At 37.2% G+C, this 25,490-nt stretch overlaps 1 protein-coding gene across 2 annotated transcripts; it reads left to right on the top strand.

The window, feature by feature from the left end:
• The first annotated feature begins 47 nt into the window (after window positions 1-47).
• On the top strand, window positions 48-23,651 carry ca10b (carbonic anhydrase Xb). Of its 2 annotated transcripts, XM_055193319.2 has the most exons (9): window positions 51-418; window positions 1,941-2,015; window positions 12,228-12,370; window positions 14,413-14,598; window positions 16,351-16,446; window positions 21,995-22,067; window positions 22,446-22,600; window positions 22,681-22,852; window positions 23,108-23,651. In XM_055193319.2, the coding sequence occupies exons 1-9, from the start codon at window positions 361-363 to the stop codon at window positions 23,128-23,130; spliced, it is 981 nt and encodes a 326-aa protein (XP_055049294.1). In that variant the 5' UTR covers window positions 51-360; the 3' UTR covers window positions 23,131-23,651. The 2 variants fall into 2 exon arrangements, with proteins under 2 accessions (XP_055049302.1, XP_055049294.1); XM_055193327.2 differs by lacking the exon at window positions 1,941-2,015 and having other exon boundaries at window positions 48-418.
• Window positions 23,652-25,490: the final 1,839 nt, after the last annotated feature.

Raw genomic sequence — 25,490 nt, 5'->3', positions numbered from 1 at the left:
CTAACCGCATTCACAGGCGAGCGTCACGGGAGCGCGAGCCCCGCCTGCAGCACCGGGATTAGCACGCGCTAAACCTCTCGTCCGCGCGCCCAGTCAGGTAACGCAGCAACATCGTCTGCACCTCAAACAGCACAAACAACGACAAAATTAGCAGGTTTTGTTTTGCGTGCCCGATTTCGCGACTTTTAAGTTTCTGTGCTGTGAACTCACAGGCGATTTTTGCGTTTTGTTCATTTGATAGTAAATGCGCGCGCTGGGTCGCGATATAAAGGACGATAATGATATCGGAGAGTGATGGAGTGAATGAAGTCTTGTCAAGTTAAAATACCCGAAGCCTGATGGTCATGGACTGAGTGAAGAATGCCGCACGTTTGGGAGTTTATCCTCATTCTCAACATTAATGTCATCTTTGTGGAAGGTAAATTGTGTTTATATATTAAAAATGTTTTGCTTGATAGTTACGAGAAGTAGGTAAAAATTGTTGTTTATTTTTAATGCACCATTTAATTATTTGGCAAAACATTTACATACAAAGAAACGTTTAATATGAATATTTGTTTTAAAGTGATTCTTTTGTTATAATGACCCCAGTGCTCATGGCTATACTGGATATTTATTGTTTTAAGTATTTTTTTCTCACACATAACAGTTACTTTTTCCCTTCTCTGTGTTGCTTTTTCTGTCACTGGTGTACGTTATTAGATATAGCCTAACGGCCACATTGTGGAAACTTGTTATGCCAAAATATTGTTAATTGCTATAACAAACGACCACATGATAGGCTATAGTATAAAAAGTATTAGAAATAACGGAAAGGTTAGTGAGTCATGTCTAAAGCTCAATGTACTGTTCTTTTGCGTTTGCTATTGAAGTATCCAGAGTGGTTTGGCAGTCATGAGTTTGACGTCATACTTCTCTTCAGGGGATGAACATCTCCAACACACAAACACAAGTTAGATCTTCAAAGAGTGGGATCTGTGCTTTAAGGTCTGATATATTTGAAACTCGTCTTTTAAAGATAAGATAAATCTAATGCATTGAAGATGACTGGGCCATCTGGTCAAATGTATGAAGTTTATTTTTCTTTTCCTTTTCTGATGACCAATGCATGCCATTTAGAAGTGAAGGCGTTTGCATGCTGTGAAAGCATACTGCAAAATGATTATTTATATAATCCTTGCTATATGTTCAGTTCAGTATAACTCAGTGTGCTTGGAAGATATATACTAGTGTGAGAAGTTGTGCAAATCTCCTATTGTATGAAACTCATCTCCTTACACATGTAATGGATGCTGGCCGTAATTCCAAAGAGCACCAGCCTCTCGCATCCCAGATACAGATGTCGATAAATTGGTGTGAAAGCAAATTGTGCTTGAATGATCCGGCGCTCTGTTCATGACCGGCACATCAAAGTGAGCTGGCGTGAGGGTAGAGCTATGGTGCGGAGTATTAAAGAGCGGCCCTGGGTGCTTGACTTGGCAGTGGATATGATGCAAGCTGGAGCCTGGAGCCAGAGGGAGAGAGGTGAGGTGAATAGTGATGCGAGATAACAGAGTGAATTCAGAATGCTGGAGTCTGTTGCCTCTGTGACCTACTTTCCTGCTCCGCTGATAGGGCCTAGAGCTAAGCATCCAGGATGCATTTGTTGTCATCCCATAAATTTGTTTTTTTCGGCCAATTAAGCCGCGCGCTAGGCAAATATTGATTTATATATTTACATATATCTACATTTTCGTCAGATTTGTCAGCTCAGATATAAATAATTCCAGCAAAACGCTGGGAATTTCGAAATGCGCCTTGAAACGTGGGAAGAAACGACTTCATCGTCACATTTGACAGAAGAAACTTCTCTCTGTGGGGTGCTGAGGTCTATTACAGGTATGACTGTATTTTCAAAGAGCCGTGGGTGAGTGATGTGCGATTCTTCTCTTTTCTCGCAGCACAGCCGGTGTCATCAAAGCTTCACGATGGTTGGTGGGCATACAAAGATGTTGTCCAAGGGAGCTTTATACCAGGTAAGCCTTTCAAAAATTAAAGAAAAAGACGAGACTGTGCGGAATGCTTCCTGTCAAAAGTCATAACGTTTGGCACGCTAAAACTTGCAAGCTATGCGGGAATCCTTTATTCACTGAGGCTTTGCGTGTTGTCGTATACCAAATGAAACGCCAGACTGAGCAGATGAATATTTTATTCTACTTGATTCACACATAATGTGTGTGCATATATATATACAGTACTGTGCAAAAGTCTTAGGCCACCATGCTACCATTAGATTGTATATTGTACCACTGTATTGTGATCATATATAATTATTTCTCAGTTTCTTTATTAGAATACAACCAGAAAATACAGGAAATGTGTATATAGTATTAAAAACAGTATAAAAGTATAAGCTGATGTGTCAAGTATTTAGGGTAAACTCCCCTTCCACTTGAGCAATAGCAGGCAGCTGCAGGATCTCTTAAACCTAAATAAATGAAATCCTAATTCTAATCGAATGACTTCAGAACTTCAGTCTCCTCAAAAAAGCTCAAGATGTGTTTTGTGCCAAGAGAGATCATACTAAATACTGACTGATGCCTGAAGAAGACATGTAGTTCTAATTGTTTTGTGTACATATTTCCTGTATTTTCAGTTTGTATCTTAAAAAAGAGTGAAAAAGAAATATGGATGGATGTTAAAACTTTGCTACAAAGCAACAAAGCTGGTGATGGTACTGTGTATAAAGTGAGGAAAATAAGTATTTGAACCCCCTACTATTTTGCAATTCTCCCACTTAGAACTCATGGAGGGGTCTGAAATTGTCATCGTTGTTGCATGTCCACTATGAGAGATATAATCTAAAAAAAATGTAGAAATAACAATGTATGATTTTTTTAACTATTTATTTGTATGATACAGGTTCAAATAACTATTCTATATATATCAGCTAGAATTCTGACCCTCAAAGACCTGTTAGTCTGCCTTTAAAATGTCAACCTTCACTCCATTTATTATCCTAAATTAGATGCACCTGTTTTAGGTCGTTAGCTGCATAAAGACCCCTGTCCACCCCATACCATCAGTAAGAATCCAACTACTGACATTGCCAAGACCAAAGAGCTGTCCAACAACAATAGAGGCAAAATTGTACACCTCCACAAGGCTGGAAAGGGCTACTGGGAAATTGCCAAGCAGCTTGGTGAAAAAAGGTCCACTGTTGGAGCAATCATTAGAAAATGAAAGAAGCTAAAGATCGACTGTCAATCTCCCTCGGACTGGGGCTCCATGCAAGAACTCACCTTGTAGGGTCTTAATGATCCTAAGAAATGTGAGAAATCAGCCCAGAACTACATAGGAGGAGCTGGTCAATGACCTGAAAAGATCTCGGACCACCGTTTCCAAGGTATTTGTTGGTAATACACTAAGACGTCATGGTTTGAAATCATGCATGGCAAGGAAGGTTCCCCTGCTTAAACCAGCACATGTCCAGGCCCGTCTTAAGTTTGCCAATGATCATTTGGATGATCCAGAGGAGTCATGGGAGAAAGTCATGTGGTCAGATGAGACCAAAATAGAACTTTATGTTCATAATTCCACTAAACGTGTTTGGAGGAAGAAGAATGATGAGTACCATCCCAAGAACACCATCCCTATTGTGAAGCATAGGGGTGGTAGCATCATGGTTTGGGGGTGTTTTTCTGCACATTGGACAGGGCGAATGCACTGTATTAAGAAGAGGGGGCCATTTATTGGGAGATTTTGGGGAACAACCTCCTTCCCTCAGTTAGCGCATTGAAGATGGGTCGAGGCTGGGTCTTCCAACATGACAATGACCCGAAACACAGCCAGGATAACCAAGGAGTGGGTCTGTAAGAAGCATATCAAGGTTCTGGAATGGCCTAGCCAGTCTCCAGACCTAAACCCAATAGAGAATCTTTGGAGGGAGCTCAAACTCCGTGTTTTTCAGCAACAGGCCAGAAACCTGACTGATCTGTGTGGAGGAGTTGGCCAAAATCCCTCCTGCAGTGTGTGCAAACCTGGTGAAAAACTACAGGAAACGTTTGACCTCTGTAATTGCAAATAAAGGCTACTGTCCCAAATATTAACATTGACTTTCTCAGGTGTTCAAATACTTATCTGCAGCTGTATTATACAAATAAATAGTTTTAAAAAAATCATATATAGTATTGTGCTTTCTGGATTTTTTTTTAGATTATGTCTCTCACAGTGGACATGCACCTACGATGACAATTTCAGACCCCTCCATGATTTCTAAGTGGGAGAACATGCAAAATAACATAATATATATATATATATATATATATATATATAATATAATATATATTGCTGTGTCAGGCCAGTCTGGATGCTCATTTTTGAGTCATTTTTGATAGCTACATACCCACAGTAGTTACACTTTTATCGCTTACAAATGGCTTACTTATAGTTGTCTCTGCACATTAAGCTGGGATAGAAGGAAGTATTTTAACGTCGGAAAAATTACACACCTCAGCTTTAAGTGCCTTGTTTGGTGTGAGAGTAAAAAATATTCTTGTAATCCATATTTACAGCAGGTTTCAGCTGATTACTTACAACTGCAGCAGAGGCGCTTTATGAGTTTCATTTGAAGTAATTCATTGTCTAGTCAAAGTAATGTATAAAGCTAATAAACTTATGTAGCCATCAAAGGAACACTAGCAAGAACTTTAATGGTATTTTTCTTTCCCACATGCTTAAAAGCTTTTAATAAAGACACATCTGTAGCATAAAGAGGTATTAAATTGTAGATTGTTTGTGATGAATCATCATATATACTTTAAAAACAAAGGCAGGCTTGTACAAGGACACATCACATAGCACCAATCATAACGGCACCGGATATCAAGTAAGCCCTATAGCAACTCATACATATATGTATTGCACATAAATTTACCTCTTTAGTAAGTGTTTTTGAGAGAGAAAAGCTCTCTGGATTAATATTGCACAGATGTCCTTGAGACATTCAAAAAAACGCTACCAGGAAATAAATAAATAAAAAAGCATTCAAAAAGCAAGCACCATCCGTTTCCCTTACAGCATGTGTGGATTACCATGAGACACACGAGTAAAGCATTCATTTCCTTGTCCAACGGTTTGACAAAACTAAAGGCATTTTAGTAGTAGTTTTTTTACTAAGTTGCTTATGGCACAGATTATGTCAGTTATTAAGGCATATCAACATATATTTTTACTATACTTCAGCTTATCAAATTAAGTTTTCATAAGTTAAAGCCACACATAAGTACTCTTCCAATACTATTTAATTTGAACTGTACTTTTAACATACTATCTCTGTTTTAAATAAAATGTGTTAAGTTACCACTTGTAGTAAGCTTGCAAGTTTACTACAAGTGGTACCTAAATACATTTTTAGCACATTTTAGTTCATATTTATGTTGTCTCAAAATAGCACAGATAAGTACACCTATATGTGTATAAGATTATCTTAAGAAGAATTTTTGTCTATTAAGTACAATATTAGTACAGGAAAAAAGAGCACTTTAAGTGCATTATGGAAGCGTACTTCTTATTCACCTAGGTCCTTAAATCTCTGACAGTTACCATTTATTTAAGTCTAGTTTAATATTTATACACTATCTAAAGTGTACTATATTAATGATTGAATAACTGTAATGCTTTCAAGTTGACTGTACATACTGTACAGCTGTGACAAGAGAAGACATTTAACCGTATGAAAACTTGTTCTCCTTTTGGTTGCACTTACAGTAGGCTACAACCTTACATGTATGATTTTTAAAGTGCATATGGACAGTAGTGTTGCAACAAAAAAATGTGGCGCTGTTTGCTGTTTAAACTCTATATAGGTATATGCTATTTGAAGACATAGGGAATTTTAGTACAGTAACTTCATAACGTGCAAGATTTTTTACAATTACGTAACCCTCCAAACTATAAATGTCCTGCTGTGAATCTTCTCTCTTTGGACTCACACACAAAGACTAGTCTTTATGCAACAAATGCAACTTTGTACATTTAACAGATTATTTCATGAAATAATAGCATTTTAAATTAAATCTAGAAGTTATTATTAAGAAGGGTGTGCGTGAAATGACTTAAATGCATTTGCAGTGTTTGGTTGTACACACAGACTATATGCTTGCATTTATTTATTCAAGTGGCCACTTTGGTACGTATTACTGCAAAAGGCAGTAATGTCTTGACAATGCAATTTTCTAAGTGGTGATACTCTGCATGCAAGACCATTTTCCAAAAGCAGCTTTTAGAAATGTTACTAATAACATTTCTACTGGACTGAAATTGAGCAAGTGCTCTCAGCTTGTTTCAACCACCTCGTTCTCCAGGTGCATTGTGGGACTGACAGCGATCAGAGTCCCTAGGCGGTCAAGTTTGCAATGCCTCTGTGCACTTATTTCAGTCATCCAAGACTGCTTGAATGGGAAACGAGGGGCACTGAGCAAGTGGGCAACAAGAAGGTCGTCGGTTCAAGACCCGGCTAGGGCAGGTGGCCTTTCTGTGTGGAGTTTGCATGTTCTCCCTCATCAACTTGTCTGACTAAAACTTGTGTATTAACTTGTTCTTGACATGAATATAGCCGTAGATGCTGGAATGGCATAAAGGAAGAAGAAGAATGGGAAACGGCAGATATCTTTAAATTCATGTGCTGAAATCCCAATTAAACATATTTCTGTCCAACAGTTAAACTGGACATCAAGTACCATAACTTTTATTTCTTATGCTCGAATTTGAGGTCGTTTCAGCTAACTGGTTGGCAAGCGCCTTAAATAGCCCCTCCTCCAAAGATTTGTTAGTCTTTATCGATTGATGATTAGTTCTTTTATCTGGATGGCGGCGGGACTTCTGTGGCAAAGCGACCATAATAAGCGTTGCATTGTTCCCTAATCATCGTAATTATATAGCAGTGCTCATGACGTTGTCTCATGCTCACATTCCCCACAGCTATAGCATGTAGGTGGATTTTTAACATTGTAGTGGAAATGTCTGCTAATTTGCACTGATCTGAAAGATCAAAAATTCACTTGCTTTATTGCTAAGAACGAACAAAGTCTAGTTAATTGTAAATACTGAACGCTATTATGATTCAGCATACACATGTACATTCACTCTAGCATTGTGTTGTTTGTATACTAGAGAGTTTTACAGGTCTTAAGTAAAAAAATATGATATTGGTCATCAGGCATAAGTGTTTGGGAAAAATTGATTTATGTGAATTTTTTTCCATACAATTACTGCAAAGCTTTTTGGTTGCTTTTAACTCATTAATTTTTTTTTAAACGTAAACAGTTAACCATTCGGCTAACATTTCAGTCGATTATGTGCTACTCATGAGAGCTCAGAAGTAATTCACCGTTATATTGTGATTTAAATATATATTTTCAACTATCTCCCATCAGCACTTGACAAACATTGTCTGAGAAGATCTGAATAAAACAAAATATGACCTATCTTATTCTTCCCATCTGCACCATTTAACCTTTGAATAAACTCTCATAAGTGCAGTACTATTGTACAAAGACACTTTAATGTGCAGATATAGAAGACAATATAAAAGTAAACAATAGGCTTTATGCCCAGCTGCACTACTTCCTGAACTTCAGCCAGCTCCTTGTTTCCTGTCTGCCATTATTGGACAAACTGATTAATCCAGGTGTGTTTGATTATTGTTGTTGTGACTACTGAGGTCAGGCACACCTGGATTAATCAGTTTGTCCAATAATGGCAGACAGGAAACAAGGAGCTGGCTGAAGTGAGGAAGTAGTGCAGCTGGGTATAAAGCCTATTAAAGCATTCAGATTTGCACAGCTGCTATATCTATATGCAACTTTCAATATGAAGCAACATCAGCACCTAGTGTTACAATGTGTTTTATAGTGAACAATTTAGTATTTATTCCTTGTCATACCTAAAAAAAAACACTTTGAGGGATTTCTCATTAATGTGTTGAACCCAAAGCCAAATCTGGCACAGATCCCTGAGGATGAGGGTGCCATCTGCCTACAACTCATCAATAGCTACTGCATAATCATTGTGTCACTCCACTCCATACTAAAACAAACAATTATTGAAGCTTAAACCTCTGTTCTGGATTCAGAAGTAAACTGTGTCCCAATTCGAAGGCTGCAACCTCCGATGCCTTCACTCCAAGATCGATTGCGTCACAGTAGCATAGTAGCGCAACGTCTAGTAAGTAGGGGTGGGCCGATCCACTTTTTCCATTACCGATCCGATATTGATCCTAATTCAATTCTAGTATTTTTTTTATCCATTTTAGAATTGTGTGTGTGTGTGTGTATACACATAAATATATATACACACACACACACACACACACACACACACACACACACACACACACACACATATACACACAAAATCAGAAGAATATTATGTCACAAGTAAAAAACTCATTTAAAATGAGATACAAGTTAAAAGAATGTAAGTGTTCTTAAATATTTATTCATCCAGCAGTTTACTGCGACTTTTTAATCAGATGATTAAAATATGGTTATTGTGAGTGTTTATGTGTCTTGTGTGTGTATGACGCGTTTAATTCACCGCTACTCCAGTGTATTAACTCCACAAGCACCAGACCATTGAGTTTTTCTGACCTTAAATATCTTCATATATGCAATTGTTTTTCGCATAAAGCTGTTGAATATATTAGGGAGACTTTGAATATAGTAAATAAAAATGTTTATGGTGCTTTTATAATAGTCTGACTTTTCTATAGCATGACAATATCAACCACGAGTAAAGCACAGTATCGGATTTGGATCGGCCCTGTTATTCCGATATCCGATCCAGCAAAAAAGGTCCGGATCGACTCGTTATCTGATCCAAAGTATTGGACCGGCCTACCCCTAGTAAGGCCGTCCTAATTCAAAGGATGCTTAAAATGCAGCCTCAAAATGCATCCTTTTTCCTCGAGGCGCGAAGGATGGAACTAATAGATCCCTTACAGCCGAGGCTATCCCGAGATTCATTGCACGTAACATTCGAAGGATCCAGCCTTTAAATTGGGACACAGCTATAGTTTAGCATTGTGGATTCACAGCTAACATAAAGACAGACTAAAAGCATGAAGATGCTGTTTTTCAAGGAATAATTGACGACGGGCCGTTGAATTATCTGAAAATAATGCACACCCAAATTGTTAATGTGCCCGCTCACCATGGGTGTATATTTTCAAATAATTCAAAGGGCCGGAGTCAATTATTCCGCTTATACCACGGTTACCACAGACATGGTGGTTATTTAAAGACAATTATATTTGACAGGTTAGTTGTGCGTTTATTGAAAAATAATGCATAACTGTGAAACATTTCTTAACCAATCAGAATAAACCATTAAACAGCCCTGCAGGGTGGTATAATCTGATATACACTGAAAAAAATTATTAATTCACCCTGCTTTTTAAGGTAAATGGCAATCAATTTATTTCAGCTACATTTAAACAAAAGTATTTATTTTATTTTTCTTTTTTTGTTTTAATGTAGCTTAAATAAATTGATTGCAACCACTTACCTTAAAAAAATTAAATTGAGTAAATTGGATTAATATTTTTTTATTCAGTGTAGAAACACTAACAAAGGTAAAGTGTTAAAAATTTGCTTTCTGAACCTGTCACATCACTTTGCAACCAGGCTGTTATTGAATGATGGTGCAATAAAACTATATTGTGTGTGAGCAGAACAAAGTGCAGTATCTCATTTCACATGTGAAGAAGGTGTTTACATAAAGCCGCAGCAGCAAACCAGACAGTTTAGTTCTAATGGTGAGAAAGAGAAGGTGGATAATGGCCATGAAAAAGTAAATTACGACAAGTTTTGGCACAAAAGAAACTTTACTAAGACGCACACTGGGGAAAAAATGAGATAATAAAAACGTTTGAAACAACCCCTTTAAGTGTTTTTCATTTTCCCTTCTAAGATTATAACTAGGACAGCTTTTATACAGCTTTATGTCTTTAGATTCTTCATACCGTTACTGTATATATTGCCTTTGTTTGGCATGCAGGCAGTAAATGTATAGAACGGATAAAATGATGGGCCCAGCAGCTGGTACCCTAAGCTTCCTCTTTCAAATAAGCATATTTTTATATCAGCCCCCCCACGCCCCATACTTTTATTAGCAGCTTCCTACTCTCTGTCCTTGACATTTAAAAAAGCCGAGAAATAGGAATATGAATGGGGAAAAAATAAAAACGAATATCCCATAATGAGCTCAGTGGCTGTCAGTATGTCAGACAAAAGCGGGATTACACTTTAGTTAGAACACGGTTTTGGAAACAAACATTTATTTAGGTCACTGTACAAAGAAATGCAGAATATAGAAAAATGTAGTATAAAAAGCTTTTTGGTGCATTTCAGTGAAGAGAAATTGTGTTATTTTCCTGCTTCCTAGCGTATATAATAAGTATTTAATTCAACAAAATCATTTAGTTCACACTTTCCAATCCAGTTTCCCTGCAAAAATTCCTGAATAGGAAAATAAGGTCATGGATCTTTTATTCATTAAAGCAATCTGCTGGATTAATCTGTTTATAATCTCATTCTATAGGGACTAAAGGCGGCCTAGCTGCTGATGATCCAATGAGGTTGTTGGGCAGCATGGAGTTCAGTCTCACAATATCATCCCAAACTCGCATGCTGCACATATGCCCTGTTTTCTCACCTCACAATGGATCATTCCTGCTAATGGAAGGGATTCCCCTGGTATTGGGCTGTTTCGGTCGGTCTTATTGCATTTTGAGGTTCAGTGCACCAAAGCTGCTCTTTCGCATCAGTTAAAAAGTTGTGTACTGTTTTGGGACAGCGAAACATTTCGGAGAGCAGATTAGTCATATAAGGTCAAGCACGTCCTTTGGGCATGTGGCTGACTAATTTCATATGTGTGGGTTTTGTTTTCGTGAGCTGAAGTGCATTAACATGCAGTTTTTTTTATTTGGATACACGAGCTGCATGATATTGACCTCATTTTAAAAGAGAGCCAGCACACTGAATGGTAATAAAGCTGTAAAATTGATTGCTAGACCAGAGGTTTTTCCTCATAGGATATCACCCACCAGACTGAAACCCACAACCTAGATTGTGGATGGGGCGCATATGCAGGCTAAATTTGGGATGAGCAATTGGAGATAATCCCAAATGTATACATCACCGATCACATCATGACCGATTACAAAACAGAAAAAGGCAACAGCGTACAGTCTTCTTTTTTCGAGGGCGAGTTCGTCACAACCATAGACTGTAATAAAATATGGACGTAGTGTCCATGACATCACCCATAGGTTTCTGAAGATCGTTTTTGAATCTTAAAGGAGGCGTTGCCTGCCATCGTGACTGGTTGCTGAAACCACGCCCACCTAGCTCGACTCTAGTGACGGCAGTGGCTGTTCAACCGTCACTCAAGTGGCCACTCCCTTAATTATGCAGAACGTTAAGGCTTAATATAATTTAAATAAATGAGTTAAAAAAACATTCACCCCCCCTCACAGTTGTCATGAAGGGCAAAATTTGCTATACAGACCAAAAACACTTTTTGTACCAGGCTGTAAACATATTATTTTCTACTGTAAAGTTGGCCATTTTAACATGGAGGTTTATGAGAGTTGACTCCCTTTTGGAGCCTGCCTCTAGCGGCCAGTTGATGAATTGCAGATTAAATCACTTCCGTATTGGCTTCATCAGTGAGATCGGAAGGTTGCCCCTCGGTCACAACATGTATGTAACCCGTCATGTGTGTGGTTCGTAATTTCAAAATATATGTTCTGTGCGTCGAGTGATCCTATGTGCATCACGTGTCTTGTCAAAATAAGTACCTGCTGCAGACGCATCTAAATGAGACGCTCGCGTTTGCCAGATACTCGTATAATCTCATGCGTAATCATAGTTTACTGTTTAAGGAGTGTCTTGCGTGTATTTTGTTAATGTTAGCGTCTCTTTTATCATAAACGGTTTTGACGCGTATGCAGCAGGCATTTTTTTTGACAAAACACGTGATGCACATGGTTCACATGACCAACAAACACATATAAAAAAAACACATGACACTCCGAACACATATTTTGAATTTGCGCCCCTCGGATGAGCAGTCACGAGCCGCCACTTTCAACTATTAAATAAATTGTGCAGTGTTTTTTACCTTAAAGCTTTAAAATGTAATTTTACACATGAAACTAAGTTGTTGAATGTTTGTTTTATCAGTGCCGTCTTTCTGGGGACTGGTTAACACTGCCTGGAACCTTTGTGCGATTGGAAAGAGACAGTCGCCTGTAAACATCGAAACCAGTCGAATGATATTTGACCCCTTCCTCAACCCGCTACGCCTCAACGCCGGGCAACGAAAGGTCAGAAATGGAAAGAATGAAGTTCTTTATCGCACCCGTGGCTTGGAATAGCAAAAACAATGTGATTGATGGTTGCATTATAGCCCTGTCTATAATATCTGTATTTTAAAAAAGCTTTATTTCGTGTTATTTGACAAGCAGCTGTACGAGGCGTAGATTTCATCATTATTTTCGCTTTACTCCAACATCCCATAATTCACTGGGATTTTGACAAGATTGTCTTATACGACACAACCCTAGATTAGCCAGCATAGCCGGTCCATTTGTCAAATGTAATCACACACACGCTGTATTCACTTATATTGCAGTTATTTGACAGCTAGTTGTTTGGTCTGTTAAAGCGCACAGCTGAATTTTAATGTGGCGGGTGAGTTGGTTTACACACCTCTGTTGGCCAATGAACCAGATCCTCAATTATATTTGCAAAGCATGGCAGTAAAGCTTTCCAAATTAAGTCTTTGAAGATGTGCCGGCCTGATGGCTAATGCCCCAAACCGTTGGTTTGTTACAGCGGTGTCGTAATGAGATCACAAATTCTCCCTGGCAGGGAAAATTGCTTGCTGTTTGCTTTCAATGCAGCGCACCTGCAATCGGTCAGCATATTAGTTTGACCAAACTCATTTACCTGCCATTAATACAGCGCAGCATTGACACGGATCCAGCGTTTAATTATTGATTATATGTAGGCGTGAGATATTTCGCCCTGACCTCTACGGGGATGTAATGCAGATCTGTTGAATGCAGACGTGGGATTTAGTCCAGAAGCAGTAGGGAAAGAGTTAATTCCTCATTTAACATCCTGTTTTATGATTAATGCTGCTGTGCATCTGCTGGGGGAGATTAGGCAGACACACCATCTGCGCTGACATGGGTTGTCAGTGAAGGATTCTTCAGAGAAACTATACAGTAGATGAGCGCTAGCTATAGACGATATACCGAACAGCCCATCTTTTTCACTCAACAATGCATTTGCATTCTAGGGTTAGACCCAAATAAAAGTTGGTGGTATTCTCAGGAGATGCTCTGGTCCTATTTCAAGAGACCTAATTACATTTACTATGTATGCTTTGCTCTTTGGTGCTTGTTATGACTGCACTTTCTGTGTTCCTGTTATTCCTGGAGAAAATTCCATTGGAGACGTAAATGTTCTCAGTGAATTCAAGGCAGTTTGATTGGTTAGCTGCATTAGTTACCGGGGGGGCTCTTATATAATGGGCATTTATGCATGGAAACTCTGAGGCTGTAATGGAAAAGTTTGTAGTCTCTTGTAGATGGACAAACTATGTTACCTGCCAGGCATTCATTAATTCTTCAGTTTATTGAATGAAAATATTAGGTTTGTTTTTTCCCCTCTTTTATCTCACTGGATATTCGAGATTAATGCTGAAATATGAGCATCATTCGTAATGGCGTGACGTAGTTTAGTTCCGCTTAAATTGCCATTTTTACGTTGAATTATATGGGGGCTACGGACCAAAGTGAACGTAATTACCGCTTGCTATGAATTTTTTCGAGATGAAAGATTCAGGCTTAATTTATTGCTTATTCTCGTGTTCCAGAGGGATCAGCCGTTCTTAAACTATCCCAAGATCACAAATGAGCCATCTATATTGGTTAATTTAAAATCCACCTCATTAGAAGACACTCGTGTACGCACTTACAGCTGTTTGGAAAGGTGTTCTTGTTCACTAGCGTGCCATAATAAGATACATTTTGTCTCTTATTTAGTAATCATAAGTTTTAAATTGCCTTAATGCATCTGTTAAAGTCCTTTTAGTTGTACTCTCCTTGCAGACCATCAGTCTTTCCGAACTAATCCGTTTAATATATTCATCCTTTTTCCGGAAAATCCTCACGCTGCAGGCGCGACGTCCAGCAGTGCAGATAATGCCTTTAAGCCTAGCCGGGTAAAAACAGCTTCACCTCTGTCCTTACAGACAGGTTACACAGACGCACTTCGAACGTCATTTAAGTATAAAAGGTCAACGATTAGAATGACAGGAAAATTACATCCAGAAAATGTAACCCGAGTGCTTTTCCAGGTCAGCGGAACCATGTATAACACGGGTCGACACGTGTCCCTGCGCCCAGACAAGTCGCACCTGGTGAACATCTCTGGTGGGCCGCTGAGCTACAGCTATAGGCTGGAGGAGATCCGGCTTCATTTTGGCAGCGAGGACAGCCGAGGCTCCGAGCACCTGCTCAACGGCCAGGCCTTCCCTGGAGAGGTGCAGCTAACAAAGAGTGTGGAAATACATCGCTGCTGTTGAATTGAATTAAAAATGGCTTTCAAACGACTGGATAGTGTAATAAACTTTTCAACAAGGGGTCCGGGGGCCCTTGGAGGGTCCGTGGTGGTATTACCGGGGGTCCTCCAAATATTGTTTGAATTCAAAATAATTTTTTGGGGGGGGATTCAATCAAACTACAATGCATTAACAGGCTAATAACTAAAATAAATAAAGTTTAGTTTAAAACAGTTTATTCAGTAAAATGTACATGTTATGTTAACAGCATGTGATTGTATATACCAAAAATGATTGTTTTAATATCTTGGTAACAAAGTAAGTAATATATTCTTAATTTAATACATGTACTGGGGGTCCCTGCTCCTCCTCTCTATCCATTAAGGGGTCCTTGGCCTGAAAAAGGTTGAAGACCTCTGATTAAAGCCATTAATGAAGTTAGCAGAAATATGATGATTTTTTAAACAATCTACCTCTCCCATTCTAATTCCCAATATAAGGAAGGTGAAATAGAGTTGCCCAAAAAAATCTTTCAAAGTAGTGTCCTTATCTCCATCTTTAACTGGAGCGATGAACTGTGATTTCTTTGAAAATGTGTATATTTTGCAATGCCACTGATTTTGCATTATTGCATTATTTTCTTTATAGTGGATTAAGAAGAAAGGTCAGTATTATGAAAAAGCTGAAATAGTGACTGATTTGAGAATAGTGCAGTTAATGCAAACAATAAAATGCAAATGAGCATAAGATTGTACATTCTGTAGCACAGTAAGGAAAACAGAATAGCTTATTAAGTTTTAATAAAGGAAGCAGAAACATTTCAGGCTCAAAGTCTTGGTGTTCAAGCCTCATGATACTTTGGCACAAATTCCTCCATTAGGTAGGATAGAAGCGATTGCCAAATTACTTAGATGCCGCATGGATGAGTTTGGGACCTCATCCAAAACAAATACGGGTCTGCAACAAGGTCATATATGGATTTCGTTTTGTGCAATGAATGGTAGGCTGGCATTGATTCAGTTTTGTATGTTTTGGTACATTATTGGGTCGTGGCTTGTAATGTCCTGAATCCCAATCTACAAAAGAAAATACAATCATTCCCTAATGCAAACAAAAGTAATTTTTCATGCTATACAAACCTTACTTGCAATAACTTTTGAAGCTCGACAGTATACATGCCGTCACTTGAGTAGCAGTAGCAAAGATGTGCGGTGCCGTTTGATCCTCAGCTCACCTTTGATTTCACTGCAGTCAGCAGCCTCACTTCATTTTCTTAATCCAAATGAGGTTATATGGGCACCGGCTTTCCAACAACTTCATTTTGAGGCAGACAGGCAGGCTCATTATAACTGATGACTGTAGCATATTTTCTAATGAGTTCCAATGCAATTTTGAGCAACCGAAAATTAAGCGGAAGCTTTGCTGGCTTCCATCTCGCTGATTCCATTGAGCTGCACTGAAATAGCGATAAAACAGGATGGAGGAGCGTAAAGGACCCTCGTAATGTTCCCATTAACAATTCATTAACAATTTATACGCAAAACAAAGCTAAATATTTATGCGAATTAATGTACTGAACCTCGTTTCTGTGTCACGGAAGATTACGAGCTGACGGAAAAAAAGGGAATTTAGTAATGCAGTTATGTTTTAGAAGTGGGGTGAAGCCATAATATTATGGCTCCGTACACGCATTTATCTTGCAGGTGTTATCTAGAGTGTTTCTTCTGTTCACAGGTGCAGCTCATCCATTACAATCAGGACTTGTATTTAAATTACAGCGATGCTGTCAGGGGCCCTAATGGAATTGCAGTTGTTTCTATTTTCATGAAGGTTAGTAGGATGTTCAACATATAATGGAGATATAACATTGTATTGCCTGGTCTAAAAAGTCATTAACCATAGGACCTTTTTACACCTAGTCAGTGTAAATACCTCCCAAAACTTTTTGAGACGGATTTAAAGGTGCAGTGTGTAATTTTTAGAAGGATCTCTTGACAGAAATGCAAAATAAACCATATACAAAACTATATTATCAGGGGTGTGTAAAGAACTTTCATAATGAATCATAATGTGTTTATTACCTTAGAATGAGACGTTTTTATCTACATACACCGAGGGTCCCCTTACGTGGAAGTCGCCATTTTGTGCCGCAATGTTTCTACAGAAGCCCTTAACGGACAAACTTTTTAATTACGTTGTCTCCAACGATTACATGTTTGTCCTGTGTCGGCTACCGTAGCTTCTCTATGCGTTTTAAAAGTAAGGGGTGAGCTGTGAACTGAGCTGTTGGTTGCAATTTGCAACCTCACCACTAGATGCCGCTTAAATTTACACACTGCACCTTTAAATTCAATCGCTCAAAGAACTCCAGGAGGTAGTCTGGGTCGAATTTTAGATAAAACAGTGTAAATAATCTAGTTGATAAAGCCACATGTAAGCACTTTACTCCTCCCAAACGTAAGCACACCACTCCCACATTACCCGGGAGAGAGGCAAACAAACAAAGACAGCTCGTTGCTTTATAGAGCGCCGACAGTGGGTAAAAAAACTTTCTAGAACCCATAAAATAGTCCAATGACAAACTCGATTATATTAAACAAAGAATAAAAAAACGTTGAGAGACTTTGCTTCTCCCTGTCATGGACCTGTAAATCATCATGCCATCTCACTCTCTTGCTGCTCTGTACTGCACGCTTCAGCTCATGCCCTTTCCCAACTTACAGTAAGTGCTGCCTTTTGTTGTAAAGGTGGAGTAATGAATAGTGCATTTGCATTTTGTCTGGGAATAGAAGATCGGATTGATTTCCATTCAGCCAAGAAGCATTAATATTGCAGAATGTAAATGAAATGAAAATAAAAAACTGTAATTTGTTTTGGAATATTGTGATATTTTTTTTTACAAATGACTGATCTGTGAGCTTCATAATTATTATTTGTTTTTATTTATGTGCCCTCATAATCTTTAATCAAAAACGCAAATCTTGTCCCCTCCGGTCATATAGTATGGAAGTTGGGCGGAGTCTGGGAAAAGATCACAACGATTAGCAATTACCAACGTGACTTGAAACGATCCAATCAATTCTCGATAGACGAATTTAAGTCCAGCCCTACCTTTTCTCATTTGAGAAGTTGTTTCACTCGGATATACGTCACCACGGGGAAAATTAGACAATCGCTAATTCCGTTTCATGGCGATTTTAATAAATCAGATTAGATTCATCCGATCAGAGAAAACACATGAAGTGATCAGATGTCAAAAGGCCCTTAGTGACCTAGTACTTTTAAAGTATGATATATTCAATGTTTCTTATCTTATTTGGGTAAATACTAAAACTATAATGGATAATAAACAAAAATCTAGATGAAAAAAGTTGATATTATAGAATAATTCAGATTTATATTTTATTTCATTTTTATTTCTTCTGTGCAACAAATACTTTAAAATCTCCCTGTAGTCAATAATTTCATCAGTTTATCATCTTTGAGCATTATAATCCCAATGTATATAAAAGTTTTACCTGTCACAGTCATTTCTTCATGCTTTAAAACAGCTTGAATGTAACTCTACACCCTTGCCTCATATAGTATAGGTGGATCTATGAATATGCGAATGAGTCCCCGCCTCTACTCAATTGCACAGCTCAGACCATAGATATGAATATTCGAATTAGTCCCTGCCTCCACTCTTTTGCACCACATTGGACAATAGGTATATGTAAATAGATGCGACATTTGGTAGTTTCAGACACATAACAGCTAAGTTCGGTTTCACACAATGCATACGTGAACTGCGCATCTTTAAAGCGTAACTAAACCCCTGTTCAGAGCCTGACTCCACCCACTGGCAATATTTTAAAAATGCAAGAAAAGTGGGCAGACCCCAACGGAGATAGAGGGGATGAACTGAGCTCGTACCAAAGGTGTGGGGAGATCGTAACAAGGGGGTGGTGAGCTTTAAATTGCTTTCAACTTACGTCACGCGGTACCGCAACATTCAATAGGAAAATTCAACAGCAGTAGCCACCGCTCAACCTGAAGAGGGCAGCACTTAGACGTTTTTACACCATATATTGTAGCATTGAAACACTTTATACCCAAATGTCAAAAAAGTTACTCAAATCAATGAACAGCTATAATAAAGCCCCATTCTTACAGATAATAAAAACTATAAAAAGTTGGTTTAGGGTTTAGTTACTCTTTAAGCACTTATGTTAACAGGTTACAGCACTCATCCTGCATGCGTAAGTCTATACGGCAGCCATACATAATATCTATAACTCGAACTACTGCACACGTTCAGCTGTGTTAATATGATTGGTTACATTGTGACGTTGGGAATTTTAAACTGCAGGATTAGACTGTCTCCTGTAATGAGGTTGAGTGATGAATTTGCCCATGGCTTGTCTTAAAACATATTAACACCACATAGACATATAAACAAGAATAAAAACCAGAGTTTCCCCACAGCGGGACTTCAAAATAATTCTTTATTATATATAATTCATAGAGTCTTTATATGAATGTTTTCTGAAGGAATTTGTTTTTTTTATATTTTTAGCACCTTACTAATAAATAAATCATATTTTGGATGGGTGTAGAATACAAAAATGCTTTTCTGAGTAAGTTGTTCAGAATAAAAATGTCCTCTACTTAGTCTAGAAATTGATTTTGAGAAGTAACATGATAACAGACCTAAAGCTGTTTTTATTGATTTTTTCAAAAGTGTTTTTTTTTTGTTGCCATCTTTTATGCATCAATTGCTCGCAAAGTGAAGAAAATGGCTTAGTTACACCGAGGCAACATTAAAATGCAATAGAAGGTTAATGAAAGCCATCGAAAGTGTTATCAAGCAATTATGCATTCAGCATTCCTTACACTTCCATAGTGAAAATAGTAGACTCATAAAGTTACAACGCAAGTAACAATTAAAAGATTATTGATCAAGCTAGAAAGAATTTGTAGTTGTCTGGGTTTTATCACATTCGTAATTACATGCAATAATGTTGGCAATTAAAACTCGCCGCACACTGTGACATCACACGACTACAAAATCCCACCAGGCATCGCCTCCCTGATGGTGCAAATCGTGCCTTCTGCGTAAATTGGGGCAGAACGGCCGGGGTTCAGATGAAAGGACGCAGCGCAACACGTTTAGTTTCAAACAGTGATCGTGATGCGTAGGAATCTAAACCGTTCTACAATTAATGAAGGCACTTGGATGAAAGGCATACATGATCAATAAACACAGGCAGATGCACCAGAATGAATTCTGCAAGACAATTATTGGATATATTAGAGATTCTGTGAATTCATAATGAAAGGTCTCAGCAGTAAGCTATGTCGTTTGTGATTAATGTATTGAACAAAGCCATTAAAGGGATAGTTCATCATTATTTACTCCGTTTGTCATACCAGACTCATATGTTGTTGTTTTATCCGTGTAACACATAAGGCATTTGGCTCATTCTATGAAAATGGTGGCTTTTTGAACAGACAACTTTTTAAAAATGGAATTCTTTTTTTAAACCAAAACGTATAGTCAGATAATAGTTAACCTCTTAACATTATAAATCAACTTAAATGACAGCTTAATGTATTTTTATATTTTTACTACAATACATAAAAAATTTGCTACATTACATTAAAAAAGCTTGTGCTGCTTTTTTGTCACTGATGTTAGCTATATTTTAGATGACAATTCAGGCTTCCCAGAATGTATTTTGACTATTTTATTTGCATACATAATCAAAGACAGTAAAAATTTATGTAATATTAAGAAATTGTCTTGATTAGTAATAATTTACTTTAAACAGGCATGCGTAAAGTTCTATTGTGTGACCTTTTTCTATTTCTACCATTGTGTTTTTTGTTGTAACATTAGAAATAATTGAGGTTGAGTGATAAAAATTGAATGAGGATATCCTTAAAATGCTTACTTATGAAAGCAGCAACAGTAACACCAGTGACAAATCTGCAGACACAATGGCATATCTAGATTGCGGCCACAGTAGCTCAAACCACACTTCTTAAATTGTAAATAAATCACTTAATCATGCAAATTGAAAAATTATATTTATAAAATTTCCTTTCCCCTTACTATAAACTGTAGTAACACCAGTGACACATCTTAAGTCCTTGCATGATAATATTGTTTTGTATATTATTTTGCATTTCTGTCAAGAGGTCCTTCAAAAAATTACACACTGCACCTTTAAAACAAAAAACATATATTTTGTGTCATTATCTGACAATTTTAAGTGCTTTTCCTGGTGGTTGCGGCTGGGACAGGAAAACCACCATTTTCATAGAATGACCCATTTCACGCAGTTTATAGTACACTCAAAAAAATTATTCAAGCCCTTGAAATGACACATTAAAATTGTGTTCAATGAATTTAAAATACCTCATTAAGGTATAAGTATATATATTTAATTAGTTTAACACAAAATTAATATGTACTATAATTTATTGATTTCTTTTTAATTGCGTTAACACAATTAGTTTGAGTCTGTGTTCTGGAAAAATAATTTCCCAGCATGCTTTGCATGCAACTGCTTTTGGAGAGTATTTTTTTTTATTAAGTGTTATTTTATGCATTTTTAGGTAAAGGAAAGACTTAATAGTGTTTAATGTCCGTTTATCTTATTGATTTAGAAGCGTTTGTGTTATATTTTTTCTAATTGTTTGGTTACCATCGTGCAGAAGAGTGGCGCTTGTGGATGTGACGTATTTCTCTCAGTGAGCACTAACTGTGTTAATGCCTGTTTGGAGATCAGTCTCTTCTCACATGCTCATCCAAAGTATCATATGTAATTATTATTAGCATGCTAACATGTGGTTATGCTAATTAGTATGATATAAAAATGTTTTGTATAAAATAACAGAATTGAGTTATTCAGACTACACTACACTGAGTTATTCAAACTATGCTAAATTGAGTTATGCAGACTACACTAATTAAGTTGAGGCAACTAATTGAGTATTGCCATTTACTTTAAACTGAGTTGAACTAACTCAATATATTTTTATTGTGTAAAGCATTTTTTATGAGTTAGGGGTACACATTCATATTGGATGGAAATCCTGCCCACAATTTTATTGAGTTAATCCAATGAATCCTTTTTTTGAGTGTATATCAAAGTGCAAAATAAGAAACAAGCGCCGTTACAGCAGTCCTTATGGGCTTTTGTGAAGTCCTCTGAAGCCATTTGGGATATAGTTTTATGTAAAGAACAGACTGAATTTTTAAATCCTATCATCTTCAAAAGACTTGAAACATAAAAACCTTTTGTTTTTTGGTTGTTATATTTTTTAAGACAATGAATAAGCAGATATCGGGTTTGTGTGCTTTATTTTAAAAACTGCTGTTACTTTTTAGATTTCGGAGCCTACAAATTCATTTCTAAACCGAATGCTGAGCAGAGAGACCATTACAAGGATTACATATAAACGTAAGTGGCAACCAGTGGCTGTTTACTTCTTCTTTCCTAATGTCATTAATGCTGCCTGGGGAACTTTGAAAGTGTTTCGTATACTTTTAAAACCCTAAGGGTTCGCTTTATTAACAAAGAAAAAAATTGGATTGAAAAATGCCTGCAACTGCAAGTCCAGAGGTGTTCGACTATTAAGTTGCCACACTCTGAGTCTGCAAGAATTGCCTTTATGAAAACAAACTAGGCTTTGTATTACCACCTGCTGATATATTGTGATATGCTCATGCTTTATCCTTTCAGCATCTAATAAAACTGATGTGATCCTATCATGTGTCTAGGCATCTTGAAATCCTCTTGGTGTTTTATTAAAAGCTAATTTTACGTATGCAATTTCAGATGATGCTTACTTACTGATGGGGCTTGATATTAAAGAGCTGTATCCAGAAACCTCCCGGTTCATCACATATGAGGGGTCCATAACTATTCCACCGTGCCTTGAGACAGCCACCTGGATCTTAATGAATAAACCAATATACATCTCACAGATAGAGGTGACTGTGCGCTGGTCAAATGTTTTAAATGATTGATCATTCACACTGTTAGAGTCTAACCCAAATTAATGCATCATCAGATGCAATCTCTTCGTCTTCTCAGTCAGAACCAGCCCTCTCAGATCTTCCTGAGCATGGGTGACAACATGAGACCAACGCAGCCGATCCACCAGCGCTGCATCCGTACCAACATCAACTTTAGTCAGAGAAGAGACTGTCCCAACAACCGTGTGCTGAGGCCGCAATACAGAGGTCTGTCTCAACAACACACTTTGCATCAGTGACATTCACGGGCTCTGTGCCGTAAGCAGCACGCAGTCTCTTTGCAGTATATGCTCTCACTCCCTGCTATTCAATAAAATTGCACTTTCTCATTAGACACTAAGGTTTATTGAGCTGCTTTATTATAACCATCGCTCTCGAAACAGAAGGAAATGGAAAATCTGATTTAGTGTTATGCTTCACAGACAAAGTTATCTGACAGCACATTCTCTGCTTGTTTTTTAGTGAACGAATGGCTTCTGAAATAACGGCTTGACATTGATTTGTGGCTTTGGGAATAGCTGAAGAATATAGCCAATGGACAAAGGACATTTGGACCAATACTGCAAGATAAAACTATCAATAAAACAAAAGGGATTCTTCAATAAAAAATAAACTACTTTTATACTTCTTTATGTTTATAGTATACAATATATATATAAAAATCAGAGACTGTGAAAGCAATTGCTTATTTATCTTACCTGACTGTTCGATCAGTCTGGACTGCTTCTCAATCAAAAATGACAGTGTACTTTTTTCAACTCGCTACTGAGATACAGTCCACCCTGACTGTTTTTATCCAAAAAGCAGGTGCAGTTTGTGGGTGTTGCAGTCATTGTGCAATGCAGTACCATTGAACTGAAATATAAACTTTTGATACTAGGCAAACAAGAGGATTTTAAGCCTATCTTGGACAATTTTGAGCATGTTGCCTTCTATATGTAAGTGTTTACAGTGATTAATGAATTGATGAGTGATATCTGCCAATAAAGTGATCATGGTGAACATTTCTCTCTATTTTGACTCAATTTTTTAAATGGGTTTTGTAAACATCAAACATATGAAAAATACTGCCAAATTGAATCGCATGGTAAAATGGAGCTTAGAGCATTGCGTTAGCAGCACATAAGGTCATGGGTTCGAACCCAGGGAGAAATGTATAACTTGTAAGTTGCTTTGTATAAAAGCGTCTGCCAAATGCATAAATGTAAATGTTACTGTTGATTAATGATGGATATTATCAAAAATGGAGACACTTTCACTTGAGGATGGTTTTTTGGATATTTTGCATGCAGTTACTTTTTTGGCATGGTGAAGCATAATAAAATCTATTACAAATTTAGTCAGATTTAGCAACAAAACTGTCTTACTTTGCAGTACTTAGCTAAATTAAAAAAATAAATAAAAATGTTTCCTTAATAGTTTGTAATTAATTATGAATTAATCTTATCTAAACATGAATATGTACATAACTGTACACACACAACAAACAAAATGGTGATAAATAACACTTAAATTGGTTGACTTGCACGTAATCATAGGGGCTCAGGTGAAAAAGTAGTACACTTCCATAGTGTACTTAAAGGTGCTTTATTTTCGCACACTAATTTTGTACTTAATATACTAAAATTTATCTTTAGTACTTCTTAAGATGTTCTTAAGATCATATAAGCGTACTTCACTGTGCTATTTTGAGACACCATAAATATGAACTAAAATCTGCTAAAATATATTTAAAAAGTTTATTTAGGTACCACTTGTAGAAAACTTGAATCCATCTTTGTATGAAAGTTGAGTTCAAGTTTAATACAAGTGTTAACTAAATACATTTAATACAGACATAGTATGTTAAAAGTACACAATTAGTGTGCAAAAATAAAGCACTTTAAGTACACTATGGAAGTGTACTACTTTTTCACCTGGGGGAGCAATTTTAGTGCTAAACATCACCTATGTAGAATTTGTGTGCACCACCTATGGTTCTACAGAGGTGCTATAGGTGCTGTGTAGCACTAAAAATGGTTCCATATGATTATGACCTTTAAGTACTATTTAGCGCAATTTTAAGTGTGTACAGCTGACAACATACAATGATGTTATTTTCAAAGTATTATATAATTTTCAATAAGTCATTTGAATGAGCACTTTGTATGCACAATTTTATTGCAAAATCTAAAAAAGCTTATTTTAACAAAGCACTTGACTCAAATGGAGTCAAAAATGTGACCCTTTCTGTGATAACCCAACTAATGTCATTTTGTTTTCTACATAAAGCATTCTACATAATGTAAAGACCAGTCTATGAAAAGATAACCTTGATATCTTCAATATTGACTGAGTAAGGCCATGTCAAAGATTGGCATTAAAGTTCAATTAAATGGGGCATACCATGAAAATTTGACTTTTTCTGTGTTTAGGTGCTATAATTGGGTCCCCAGTGCTTCTATCAATCTAGAAAATGTGAAAAAGATCAACACAGTTACTTAGTTTTGGTAACCCATTCTCTGCAAGCATGTCAAAAAGTAAGTCATCGAAATGTGGCTCCCCTTGTGATGTCAGAAAGGGATAATACCGCCCCCTAATCTGCACTATCCAACCACGGTGACGGCACTGCCATTTAGTGCAGAGATCAGCTTATTTGCATTTAAATGGACACTCCCAAAAACGTTATAATATATTATCTTTATGGTATTTTGGGCTAAAACTTCACACACGTATTCTGGGGACACCAAAGATTTATTTAATACATATTTATGAGACGTAAACCTGGATTTCACAGACGGGGTCACAAATGTCTCTCAGCAGTTAGGGAGAAGTCAGACGTGTTCAAAATGTCTTGTTGGTGTTC

Source organism: Misgurnus anguillicaudatus, chromosome 19 (assembly GCF_027580225.2).
Source record: "Misgurnus anguillicaudatus chromosome 19, ASM2758022v2, whole genome shotgun sequence".
Lineage (NCBI taxonomy): Eukaryota > Metazoa > Chordata > Actinopteri > Cypriniformes > Cobitidae > Misgurnus > Misgurnus anguillicaudatus.
This window is presented reverse-complemented; position numbering and strand designations above follow the sequence as displayed.

Bases quoted from the DNA above. Each gene is read 5' to 3' on its own strand.
- ca10b (XM_055193319.2), top strand. From the start codon at position 361: ATGCCGCACGTTTGGGAGTTTATCCTCATTCTCAACATTAATGTCATC. The intron at 12,371-14,412 runs GTCAGAAATGGA...GTGCTTTTCCAG, and splicing joins TCAACGCCGGGCAACGAAAG to GTCAGCGGAACCATGTATAA. The intron at 22,068-22,445 runs GTAAGTGGCAAC...ATGCAATTTCAG, and splicing joins TACAAGGATTACATATAAAC to ATGATGCTTACTTACTGATG.